We start from the raw sequence: 13,431 nt of genomic DNA, 5'->3' as shown, positions 1-13,431 counted from the left end.
TATGCATAGGATGATTAGACATTACATGGCATAATTATTCTTTTAATTTAGATCCGAATTTTCTTTTCCTTACAACAGAATGTAAGAAAATTATATAAATATTGCAGCTAAGCTTTTATAAGAGAATACTTAATTTAAAAGTATTAAGAGCAAAGTATTAAGAACATACTCTTAATATCAAAATGACATACTTTTATTTAAAAACAAATAATAAACATAGCAAAGAAAACATTCATTTTTATTGTTACATTTATAAATATCTAAAAATTCGAAAACATTTTCGCCTAATTTCTTTTTTAAACACAAATCTCCTCTTTTCCAGTGTCTGTTTACGAAATAAATGTAAACACAATCCATCAATGAACCAATTGTTTCATCACACCAAATACGAGATTACGCGAGAACACAGACAGGCGTGCACAAAATTATTGAAATTTTTATTTTAATTCACAATAAACGCGATAACTTCCCAAATTCTTGCAACCATGAGTGATAGTCAACAGCCAATCACAATGCGAAAAGCCCATTGATCCGACGTTATCATTTCCTTGTTGCCATTCTGTAGTAGAAACTATGGTTTAAAATTAGTTACCAATTCCTTAAAAGATAGAGACCCGTGATTATTGGACTTCGATCCTCGACTCCGATAAGTCCAATTGAGTACATGCTCGTGAAATCGAAAGTTCTGTGGTCAGTCACTGAGCAGTACCATAGATACAGGGATCTGTGGAAAGTTTCCTTCCACTTCAGATCTGTGTCTAAATTGAGGAAATGATCTCACAAATGGGATTTCCTTTGCAGAGGATTAAAATTGAGATGGCATGCCTCCAGATCATCCTCATGGATGTTTTACAGATAGTCGCTATTATCCCATTATGCAGCTCCAGTGCGATGTAAATAAAAGTACCTACCTTATTCCTTCGCAAAGGTAATCAGAAGGGCGTGAATCGCACTCACGCAGCAGGAGGCCTTTTTTTGTTGAATGAAAAGTATTTTAGTAGTGGGAGGAGTTAGTCACATTCTCCTATGTTTTCTTTATTTTTATGAAACTCTTCTTTTTATTTAAATGGGATAAGTTTTTTTTTTAACAATTTGTTCTTTTTTCTTAAATTATAAATAGATAGAATACAGGCAACGGACATTATAAGGTACAAGATTATTATAAATGATCGCCGTTTATCAGAATAATAACAAGGAATGGATGTGTGCCATTGTGCTGTTCAAACTTGCCTGGTATTCTTTACATTGATGTCTTTTTTTTAAGGTAATGAGCAGTTGCCAGTATTCCGCAGTATATTTTTTTAAGGTTAAATGCCACTGCTTGTAAACATAGGCTTTTATCGCCTACACAGAGTAATTGGTTTGTAAGAAATACTCTATAATAACTATTTTTTTGTAAGAATACATAAAAATAGTTATTTTCTCTCATAAGATATTAAACAGGCCACTTTTTCGAAATGTTTTTATTTCAATCCAAATGACACATTTCTCGTTATTTGTCCTCCACACAATATCACCTACTTCCTTCAAACATGATATCATTTATGGAACGTCCCTTACATCTAAACAACATCGAATTTATATTTTTTTTAGGATAATAAAGTCACCCTAATATTTGTTTTGACATTTATAGTTCTACAAAATGATTTATTAGTCTTAACATGCTTCTTTTATGATACTATTGCACATATTATTATGTGAGCCACATTTGGCTAACTATTATATGAATTTTTTTTTTTAAGCAACAAGAAAAGAAATGTACCAAATATTTTTAAAAGGTCGAACTTTAGCCAATTAATAACCAATATAAAACAAGTTATGCAGTTATTTTTTTTTTATTTTTAAAAAAGGAGTAAAAAAATAAACCTAGACTAGGATAAGTTACAGTTTAGTAATACAGTAAAACCTCAAGGAAAGACCACCTCTATTTATGACCAGTTTTGGAAGGCACAGAATTTTTTCCGTAGATTTTGTGTTGAAGAAACTCTTTAATAAAGACTATTAGTCTCTCCCAGTGACCAGGTAAACTTCTACACCAAATGTGGAACAGGTCCAATAAGGAAACATAAAAAAATATCAAAACAAATAAGTAGGTTAAAATGTATTCAAAATATTTGCTTGAGGTTCTTATCCAGAGAGCTCTTTTTGACAATCTCTGAAAGAGATCTACAACCTCTTATTGCAGTTAGAAAGCACTAAAGACAATGCTATCAATCATTTATTTTTTGAGTTGAAATTTAAATAAGGAAAAAAAGTCACTTTAGCATCTGAAAAATTAAGCACCTGTAACTGTTTTTTTTTTAAAGTTAATAATTTTTATGATATAAAATAAAATGCAAATTAAACAAAAAAACATAGTTCTTTTATTTAAAATAGTTCTATCATTCATAATTGGTAAATTGGTTTTTACTCATATTTATATCAGTAGAGATAATTTTTATTGCTGCTAAATTTTGTTCATCGATCCGGTTTGGGTGCGGAAAGGCCAAGTGGCATTTCCGCACAAAGGAAATAACAATGACCAAAAAACCGTGTACTTTTGATAACATTTTGAAGTCAATGGAAGTAACTCCTAAGAATCATCAACCTCTATTAACGACCATTTTACTGAGGAACAGAGAGTGGTCGCTCCCAAGAGGTTTTACTGTATTCTTTTGGGAAGTATAGCCACTAACTACAGCTTAATTTTAGGATGCAAATAAAAAGCAGTTATTTGTTAAGTAAAATTTAAAATTTTTTTTTTTTAATTTATTCTAAATTTTTTAAGATGTAAAAGGAAAAACTTTTGCAAAAAAAATAAATAAATAAATAAAAGTGATACTGAGTCAACTTTTTATAAAAGAGTTAACTAGTTCCCCTGGTAGCAGAATTTATTGGGTAAATCAGCGGCAAAATTTTCAGAAGTTTGTCTATGGTAATGATTATTGTAAAAATGATTTCCTATCTAACATCTATTTAGCAAACTTTGCGTAGATTAAGTAGAAAAAAAAATGCACAAAAATATTTTTTTACTATTAAAACTTTGTTAAATTCAAATTAAATAATACTTCTATTATTTAATTTAAAATTAGTCACTAATCGTTACTAATAGTAGTTAATAAGTCACTAATCAGTCTAGGTTGCCAGAATAAACAGGCAATTTTATTGTTCTGTAAAAATCAGAAATATGTCAGGGATTTTAATTTAAATGCCTAAAAAAAATTCTCATTATTTTTCTTTCTATTTAATAGAAAATTTTAAAAATAAAGAAAACTAGTTTTTCTTCACCAATTTACAAAAATTCTGGTATTTAAATAACCAGAACTTTTGTAAATTGGTGTAGAAAAACTAGTTTTTATTTTTAAAAATTTCTGTTAAATAAAAAAAAAAAAGTGAGAATTTTTTAAAATCATCCATAGATGTGATAAAAGTTTTAAAAAATCATGAGGCATCTGCAAGATAGATTGGTGTTTATCTTTGATGCCATATTTCAAAAGGAAATATTCTTATCATCAATGAATATACAAAAATCATTTTTTAAAAAAATTTATCAGTAATTTTCCCTTAATTTTCACAGCAATTTTTTTTATACGCAATAATGTGCAGTGATACTCCAAGGCTAGTTACCCACTCTTTTAGCTTTAGGAATTATTCATTAGGATAAAAAATGCAATACATAAGTTTAATTGTGAAAAAAATGGTGAGTGATTAAAGAAAAAAATATGTTCTCAGTATACACGTTCTTTAATGAATGTCATACTAATAAATGCAAAATGAACAGTTGAGATGTATACAATCTTTAAATTCACATTTTCATTACAAAATCTGAATGATAAGGCACGCTGAGGGCTCTTTTATTGAATTCAACTTCAATAATGATTCAGTTATTATACACAGCATTGGCCCCGCTTTTCACTAATACTATTTTTTGAACTTTGTGGAATTTAGATCTTCTTATACCATGGCATCAACAATATCGCACATTATTCTATCCAGTCCATAACAGTGCTCCTCCTTTTCATCAGCTTGTTTCTCTTTCTCCGTTACGCCAATAGACTCAGTAGGAACCAACAGTTTACAGTCCATGTCAGCCGAATCTGGCATGTTAGACGTTGTCTGTTGAAGCATCTCGATGACTCTCTCGAGCTGCTTCTGGAATCTTTCCGTGGTTTCAATTCTTTGTCTTTTTTGTACATCGAGCATCACACGTAAAGTCTCGCGTGCCTGATGGGGTCTAAACTCGTTAATCAAATGATGCGTGTGAATGAATAACAAATTGATGTCTTCTTTCTTTTCTTCTCTTTTATTTGTGTCAGGACAACGTATTAGAATATCAAGCATGTCCAAAAAGTTAACAAGTATGGAATGGTTAAGCTTTTTAAGTTCGCGTTTGTGATCATAGTTTTGGGGATACAGTCTTCTAATGTTTTGGCTTTCAAGAGGTCTAATGATTGGATCGTCAGCATGATATTGAGATCCAAACATAGTATAAGAGTCCATACATGGCTTGGGAGGGGAAGGAGCCCTCTTGTTTTGTATATTCTCATCAGTGTATAAATTGACATACTGCAAAGGAGGTAAAGGTAAAGAACTGACTTGAGCAGCTTCAGCCATTTTTAAGTAGACAAATATCGTTCTCAATGATGAATCATCCTCTCAACACCTAGAAAGAATAATAATAATTAGATTAAAATAAATATGTGAGGGAAAAAAATTATTAATATAACACAGATCAAATTAGCCAGACTCAATACTGTTAAGATTGCAATGGAAATAGACATTGAAAATAATCTAATAAAGAATGAAAACAGGCTATGCCCAAAGTAGCTAGCTTTAAAAAAAAAAAAAAAAAAAACATTGTAGATTTCGAGGGTTGAAATAAATTAAGTTTTTTTACCAATTAAAATAATCCTTTATAATAAGAACAAAATAATCTGTCTTAAAAATTAAAAGCACAACAAATGATACACTATAGTTGAAAAATTTTCACATAAATCTTGCCTAGTTTGCATTTCTTAATAAATTTGAGTTAAAGTAGGTTTAAAACTTTCTCTAAAAAAGAAGGGGGGGGGGGGAATCGATTTTATAATATTAATTACCACACATAAACTACTGATATTTTAATTTATTAAAAGAAAAAAAAACTGAAATTATATTTCTTTAGAACATGTTATGGTTAAGGAAAATTTACTTATGAGAAAGAGAACAAATAGTTAAAAGATTTGAATTATTTGGATCTTCTATCTGTTCTATCTTGGATCTGTTATCATTTCAGTACTTTTTAATAAAAAATTATTGAATTTAGTTTTAAAAGTAATCATGAAAATTATATTACTTATTTCATTTCTTAAAATAGCTTTTAACATAAAGCAATAGACAACTCATAGGCATAGTTTGTGCATCCCTATGATAACAGATTATGAATAAAAGCTTAACAAAATACTTAATATACAATAATAATGCTTAATATAATACATATTATAAAGACTTGTTTAGCGCATTAATTTCTACTTTACAATTTGCTATTAGATTTCTAAAAGTATTTCTTCCAGAACCTTAGATTAAGCAATACCTAATTGTAATGATTCTGATTTAAAGATAATATAATAATAGTCTCAACAAAGAAATATTTATAATGTGAGGTTCGGCCATCGCTTTTCCATTTCATCTTTTGGATTGCATTGGTGCCTCTGTGAGGCAACTGATGAGTAATGGAGAGACTGTCTATGACTTGCTGATGCAACATGATCTTCTGGACTTGGTCTAGGGGTAGGGGGGACCAAGGGGATAAGCAACAACAACAACATAATGTGAGGTGATGTAAATTTGTTTACTGATTATACTAAACAAGAACCAAGTTGTTTTTAAGAACTGGATTCCAAAAATCTAGCTAGGAATACTGACAGAGAAGTGGGAAGAGGAGGGAGATAGTTTTTTAGCCAGCATGTAAGTAACAAAACAAATATATTTTCTCTATTATCAATACTTTATAAAAACTTGAGAAAAGAACAGAAAATTGGAAATATACTTATAAATACATACTAAATTAGAAAATAAAAAAATTAATACACATTACATTAATAATAATCACTAAATTTTTTTATATACAATTGCTGTAAAAATACATATAAACTTTTGTCATAGGAGTGATAATTAAGTTAGTATACACAAAATTATCTATTTCTACTCAACAGAATTTACAGTTTAAAGGTTATCAAATATGTTTCACTCGTTTAAATCTAGCAATTGTATTATAATTAAAATGAAGAAAAGCTAAAGTTATGAAGAAGTAATTTTAAAATTACAGACAGAGTAGATTCTAAGAAACATTCTTAGATACTTTATAATTTCTTCAATAGTCAGAAGCTTACTCATCTCCGCATAGCCAACGGAAAGGTGACAGTAAAATTTACAGCTTTAAATAGTTGAACCCCAAAAAGGTTCGTAGGAAGATAAATCATAGCTTTATAACAATAATAGTATGCTTCTAAGTTACTTCTTTCGGGGATATTTCCATTAACACTCTTAAGTTTGAAACAAATATTGATTTGGGAAGACTAAAGTTTAAATGCAAATTATAGTATGTCAGAATACGCATTTAAAAAGATCAGAAATACGATAAAACTATACATTATAAACATCTTAATCATAAATTTTAATATTTACTAATCCAATTTATAATATCTTTTAAATAATTAAATGAAATGATCAAACTTCAGTCTTACAAATTTAGGATATTTTCATGTGCATTCTGCAGGAACACATTTTGAAATAAAGTAACAATAGCTTTGTAAAGAAGATTGCAAACTCAGGAAAAATAAGCTACGATTCATCAAATAAAAATTATTAAACTTTATTTAAGAGTAAAACGTCTTTAAAAGATAATACAAATTCATAAACATCACATAGTCAATTTACGATTTCGTTCTTGTTTTGGAACACAAGCTTGCGGTTATAATCATAATACATGTACTTAAAAATGTAGTTTATTAATTTAATATAACAAGAAATGTTAATAAACATTTTAACAAAACTCATCCTTATTTATCGTAAATATATTGTTTTTAAATTTGGTTGAATTCTGCCATTCTAAATTCATTAATAAATGACATGTATATATATATTTATATTTGGATGGCAACTATATGTTGCTTGTTGTTTTGATGACGCAAATTTTGTCTGCTCTTTTAAACTTTTTGTTTATGTCAGTGAAGTGTCGTGAAGCCGCTATAATGTCTTTACTATTATGTTCTTTGTTTGTACTATGTTTTTCTATTGTTGTCTTTAAACTTTTTCTAATTTTTAAACGAATTTTATGGAAAAGAAAGAATAAAAATTGCTTATCGATAGGATTTTTTCATCCCTACTGTAATGCTGGCGGAGGAGGCGAGCGTGTATTGTGGGCTGCTGTTAGAGCTATCCAGAAACAGTAATTTTTAATATGTTATTTTACTTCAAATCATATGAAATACTTTTGAAAACTGGTACACAAAATTTCACAAGTTTTTATTATATGTATTTTTTTGTTTACATTTCTTAGAAACTTTTTTTTATTCTATCTTAATACACGCATTATTTTTGTTATGTTAAACGGAATTTTATGTTAAACTGTTCTCTCCTAGTAGTATTATTTTCCTAGATGTCTTAAGTTGCAGAAGTTTGTGTTTGGTTCCAAAGCACTTGCATAGTAATGCAAAATGTTAAAAATTTGCAATAGTGTGTCTCTGTTGTTTTGGCAACTTTTTACAGAAAAAAGGGTAAATTATTTGAAACAGAGATTTTCTGATAAATATAGTAATAAAAACGCTACGAAAATAAAAATATTTCATGCACAGTAAAAGTTCTAAGTAACAGTGCCCAGTCCAAGGGGCACCCTGTAATACACTCTAACCCACCAACTTTGTCTGCAAGCCCACAATTTCGAAGGCATCAATTAAATTCTCTTAGTCTTAGAAAGCTTGATGCTATGCAAAAAGTGATTTATCAACGAAGTGTTTAGCATATAACCAGGAAAAATGTGCAAAAAAGTTTTTTTTAGGCTGTAAAATAACAATTTAAAAGAAAGCTATAAACAAATATTTTTCACTTAAAATTAATCACAACCTTTAAATGCATGTAACTATTTAATAATTTCAATTTTCTAAATGTATTTTTTGTTAAAATTTAGGTTTTAAAAGCTATGCCATTAATTAATATATCCAATCATATCACGATTTTTACAAATCTAAATAGTTACTTAGTAGCATTATTTTATCTTTAAACACGGTTAAGATCATTATATGCTTATTTTATCTACTGTATTATTTTATTGTCAGAGTAGACGTGGTTTGAATGCTGGATTTTAAAAAACTTATTTGTGCCATCAAAGATAAAGAATTTGTATTTGTCTTTTTCATTCTTATGCTTAGATAAAGAAAAAAATTTACCTTTTAAATTCTCCTTTTCTTCCATATTTTACAATGAGATGCTCTTATAGATCTTTAAATATATTCAAGTAGGCATTGTTCCCTCTTTACTTAACATTGAGTTATTGTTCCCGAAAAATTTGGTAACATTTCCGTATCCGTTCCCATATCACAATAATCTCCCAGTTTCGGTGACTTCCAAGCAGTGGCTCGAGAAAAACTGAAATAAAAGGGGAAAAAATCATTGAAGGGAACTAAAATACAGCCATCCCGAGTAAAACTGCAGCATAATTTTTTAAAATTTATGCAAGGTCCTTGGTGATTGTTGTGGCAAACAGTTACTGATATGGAAATGTCTCTGTAGGCAAACCCAAAACTTTAAGAAAGTACACTGGTTTATATAAAAAAAAAAACATTGATTTTTGATTTATTTTTCAATTGTAAATATTATGTTTCCTATTTCATCGAAATTATATATAAATTTTGAACTATGTCGATTTTTTTTCACAAACTCCACAAATTTAAAGAAAAAAATATGTAGTATTAGTTAAACTAAACTCAGCGGCGCGACAGCCCATGAGGGCCAAGGTCTACTGTGCCCATCTCAGTTTTCTTGACCTTAGGCTCTGGGGTGCAGGAGCAGATGTTCAGTCAGGTGGTCAGCCGAACGCGGAACCCCCAAGCATGCTTGGTACTCATTTATCGACCCACTGAAAGGATGAAAGGCTGAGTCAACCTTGCCCGGCCCGAGTATTGAACCAGTACCTGTGGCACGACAGCACGAAGCGCTACCGTTCAGCCACCGGGTGTCGTATTAGTTAAGTGTGTTATAAAAGGAAAAAAATAAAAAAAATAATTTTTGGAATTTCAGTTTTCAATGTAATATGTAACATTTTAAATCATTCACAAACATTTATTTATTTTTCCTTAGGTTCAAAGATATGCAGTGTGTTATCTACTCTGGAGATGATGTGAACGATGACGAGGTGATAAACAACGTCCAATTGCGCTTTAACATTAAACTGATTAGAGATGTGAAAATTATCCATTTAAGAAGTCGAGGTTTTGTTGAGGCTAAATATTACCCATATTTTACATTACTGCTACAAAGCATGGGTTCCATGGTGTTAGGCTTTGAAGCTCTATCAAAGTTTGTACCAGACATCTATATTGATACTATGGGCTATGCATTTACTCTGCCGCTTTTTAAAGTTTTGGGTTCATGCAAAGTTGGGTGTTATGTACATTATCCAACAATTAGCACTGATATGTTAAAAGTAGTTGAATCCAGGACTATTGCTGTTAACAACAGAAGGTTTATATCAAATAGTAAATTTTTTTCACAATTAAAGTTGATTTATTATAAGCTTTTTGCTTTTATATATGGTGCAGTGGGTAGATATTCAGAACTTATTATGGTTAACTCATCTTGGACTAATGGCCATATTTTAAATCTTTGGCATAAACCCGAAGCCACATGTATTGTATATCCACCTTGTGATGTGACTGAATTCAACAACATTCCACTTGAACGCCATAAAAATGAGAAAAGAATGAGAATTATATCGATTGCCCAATTTCGCCCTGAAAAAAATCACCAGCTTCAATTAAAGAGTTTTCACGAGTTGTTGAAGAGATTAGGTAATGTGCCTAACCCGCCTCAGTTGGTTTTAATAGGAAGCTGTAGACACGATGAGGACTATGAAAGAGTGAAACGTCTAAAAGATATGTGCAATGATTTAGGCATATCAGCAAATGTAGAATTCAAAATAAATGTGACATTCCAAGATTTACTTAATGAAATGACTAAATCCAGTGTGGCTTTGCATACAATGACAAATGAACACTTTGGGATTGGTAAGTTCAATTTTGTATTATCTTTTGGTTTATATAAATCTAATAGAAATTGCTACGTTTACGTGTAATTGGATAATGTTTATGGAGTAATTTTAAAAACTTACACCTTGGACATGCTTTTGTTGCATGTGTTTAAATCAGAAGAAGCAAACAATTTTCTTTTGGTGGGCCACACAAATGACAAATATATATTTTTAACCCACTGATGAACTGAAAAAGAAAGTCTGGAATTTGAAATTTAGGCATGTTGGTTGAAATGGTATTTTTTAGAACAATACACATATTCCAGACTACTTTTAAAAAGAACCACTAATTTAAAGTACTTTTTGTTTTATTTATTAAGGTAAATTTTATTCCAAAATAATACAAAAAATATATTATTTTTAATTTCAGAATTACTTAATTTAGAACAGGAAGTTTTAACTCTTTCCAGGATAATTTTATTAATGGAATACTGAATTTATCACAATAGTTAGAGATCTTATTTGTAAAAAGTTTTTATAGTACTGTTGCATAAAAAAAAAACTGTATCAATTAGTTAATGTATTTCCTCACATCAAAAATTAAAATTTGTTATCAAATCTTCCTTAAGCAAATAACATAGTGATGCGTGATAAAAACCCACAACACCATTTCTGCTGAATTTTATATAAAGTGGTCTCCATAACCCAATTAGGGATCTGTTTTTTTCTTATCAGCCATTGTTTCTTGGAAACACTCCTTCTCTATATTTATGACTTTTCAATAATTTTATTATTAAATGAGCTATATATAGCTATTATAAAATGAGCAGGAGCTGGCTTATACTTAGGAGCATTTGATTTGGTCGGCGGTATTAAGATGGACAAGAAAAGTGAAAAATTCTAAAAATGAGAGTTGTAGCAGAGGGAGATTTAGAGGGGGAGAGCACTTTCCTTTATTAAATTGTATAAAAAAAAAACAACCATATTTATACAAATATATGAAAAATAATTTTTATGTAACAACCTGCATAAAAAAACAAAAATTATTGTAAAACAATGAGGGTTGGAGAGCTAAACGATCCTTCTGGTATTGTAATATGTAATTTTCAGGATATTTTAGACTACCATAATTTTTTAAATGATATCAAAATTTAGGCTAACTGTATTATTTTTCTTCACATGCTTAAGGTAATCAAAAGTTTAGTCAAATCATTGCAAATTTGGAGACTGGAAACATTTTTTAAACACTTATACATTAACTGGTGAAATTTTCTTTAGTCATTCCTTATCCAATCTCTATAAAAAAAAAATAATAAATAGGTATGTCCATTACGAATAAAAATTAAGAATTTTTTCCTTTTAGTAGAATAATTCTCTTCAAAGCTGAAAAAAAAAAAAAAAACAAATTTAAATGCGAAACAATTTTTATTCTAGGTGTGGTTGAATGTATGTCAGCAGGACTGATTACCATTGCTCATGATTCTGGAGGACCAAAAATGGATATAATTTCTACCGCAGAAAATCAAAGAACTGGGTTTTTAGCTAATGATGTTATTACTTATGCAGATGCTTTAGAAAAAGTATTTAAAACAGGATACGATGATTTGTACAAAATTAGGTCAGCAGCACGTGAATCAGTTGACCGTTTTTCAGATGAAAAATATGAAGAAACATTTCTCTACATTTTTAAACTCCTATGTGTATGACAACAACTTTCACTCAACAGTGGTGAAGCAAATTAATTTCGCGACTTAATTCTGAAGAGACTAAATGTTGTCTTCAATATGTGATTTAGTTAATTATAAACAGATTACAGTGTCTTGTTAACCCTTTGAAGCAGAATTTTTATTGAACATATTTTTCATACTTTTTACATTATTTTGTATAAATTCAGATAAAAAAAAAGTTAAAAATGTTATATTTAGTATTTTAATGATTTATGGTTATGAAATACATCATAACTCTCACTTTTTTTTAAAGGCATTTTTATTTGGATCTGAGAGCAGCAGATATTCAAGCTTGAAATTTTTTTAACTCACAAAAGCAATTAGTATTGATATATTTGTGAATATGAATGAAATTTTTTTTCCAACTACTTTTTCTTGTATTTATGAATATAATTCTGATAATCTAACAGATTTTTATTGAAAACATTCTAGTTTCAATGTATCTTCTCATGTAGTTAGCTTGAATTCTAATAAGACTGTGTGTGTTTTTTTTATTTATTTTTTTATCAATGTTAGAATACAAACATAACAATATCCATCATTTTTACATGTGATATAATTGGCATCCCAAAACTGAATGACAATTCGAAAAACTAATTAAAAGGAAAATAAAAGGCAATAGGAATGTACGGCTAGCTGCAATTTGCTTAGAAAGCTAGGTGTTTTTCAGTCACAAAATGTAAAAACTACTGACTAAGTACATCTACAGGTGTCACTGCTAACTGAGAAAACATAAAATGTTTTCTGCAGCATATCAAACCATTCCAATTAAAATATTTGCAAAAGCATTTGTACATTTTCTCTTCAGTTTGCATTACATTGTTGCTGTTAACTGCTGCTAATTTGAAAAGAATGTTTTAAAGTTGTTTGTTAGGAACACTATTTTTTCACAAACTTCATAACTTAATGGAATTTAATTATCTAGTTAACACTTCATGTTTTTTAAATCATCACTTTTGAGACATGTGGATGGTTTAAAAGCAACATAGGTATTAAATCATATTTATATACAGTTTAAACAATGTGTGTGTCTTTTAATTGAAACAAAGATTGGGAAATAGTATCTCTACAGTCTCGAACATTAGTAGCACAAATTGATTCCTTGATCGATACATTGTTATTGCAAAGAGCATTCAACCAATGTCTTTGACATTTTCATCATATTTTTGCCATGAGTAACTTTCTTATACATTCAATAAATTTTATGGAATACCTATGTTGCCATTCTTCTTTTCATAAACACCCTTAGAAAGTTTCAGAATTTTGTAAACATTTAATGTAGTTTTGCAAGTGTATGGATAAGAATGAAGAGACATATTTGAATTGCAAATTTATATATTTATTAATAAAATATATATTTACATAAAATATACATAATGTTTTATATAATTGGCTCTTTTATTTATAAAGATCACATCTTTTGACAATCTGTATCATTCTTGTAACAAAATTAATACTGATAAAATTAATTTAAGGTGACAAAAATCTATAATAGCAAAA

General features: G+C 29.1%; 2 protein-coding genes across 4 annotated transcripts; one reads left to right on the top strand and one right to left on the bottom strand.

Moving 5' to 3' along the window:
* Window positions 1–3,704: 3,704 nt before the first annotated feature.
* MED7 (mediator complex subunit 7) lies at window positions 3,705–7,118 on the bottom strand. 2 transcript variants are annotated; one of them, XM_016061005.3, is made up of 2 exons: window positions 6,705–7,118; window positions 3,705–4,642 (listed from the first exon to the last, which is right to left on the bottom strand). In XM_016061005.3, exon 2 carries the CDS (start codon window positions 4,591–4,593, stop codon window positions 3,934–3,936), a length of 660 nt encoding a protein of 219 aa, XP_015916491.1. In that variant the 5' UTR covers window positions 4,594–4,642; window positions 6,705–7,118; the 3' UTR covers window positions 3,705–3,933. The 2 variants fall into 2 exon arrangements, with proteins under 2 accessions (XP_015916491.1, XP_015916492.1); XM_016061006.4 differs by having other exon boundaries at window positions 6,646–6,921.
* Window positions 7,119–7,134: 16 nt separating this feature from the next.
* Window positions 7,135–13,146, top strand: Alg11 (ALG11 alpha-1,2-mannosyltransferase). Of its 2 annotated transcripts, none has more exons than XM_016060997.4 (3): window positions 7,135–7,408; window positions 9,316–10,241; window positions 11,639–13,146. In XM_016060997.4, exons 1-3 carry the CDS (start codon window positions 7,143–7,145, stop codon window positions 11,908–11,910), a joined length of 1,464 nt encoding a protein of 487 aa, XP_015916483.4. In that variant the 5' UTR covers window positions 7,135–7,142; the 3' UTR covers window positions 11,911–13,146. The 2 variants fall into 2 exon arrangements, with proteins under 2 accessions (XP_015916483.4, XP_015916484.3); XM_016060998.4 differs by having other exon boundaries at window positions 7,161–7,463.
* Window positions 13,147–13,431: the final 285 nt, after the last annotated feature.

This window comes from Parasteatoda tepidariorum, chromosome 2, assembly GCF_982258835.1.
Source record: "Parasteatoda tepidariorum strain Cologne lab strain chromosome 2, Ptep-v5.0, whole genome shotgun sequence".
Classification (NCBI taxonomy): domain Eukaryota; kingdom Metazoa; phylum Arthropoda; class Arachnida; order Araneae; family Theridiidae; genus Parasteatoda; species Parasteatoda tepidariorum.
The sequence above is the reverse complement of the archived record's forward strand: the minus strand, read 5'-3'. Positions and strand labels throughout refer to the sequence as shown.

Coding starts and splice junctions, on each gene's coding strand:
- MED7 (XM_016061005.3), bottom strand. CDS start 4,593: ATGGCTGAAGCTGCTCAAGTCAGTTCTTTACCTTTACCTCCTTTGCAG.
- Alg11 (XM_016060997.4), top strand. CDS start 7,143: ATGACGCAAATTTTGTCTGCTCTTTTAAACTTTTTGTTTATGTCAGTG. Junction 7,409..9,315: donor GTTAGAGCTATCCAGAAACA/GTAATTTTTAAT, acceptor ATTTTTCCTTAG/GTTCAAAGATATGCAGTGTG. Junction 10,242..11,638: donor AAATGAACACTTTGGGATTG/GTAAGTTCAATT, acceptor TTTTTATTCTAG/GTGTGGTTGAATGTATGTCA.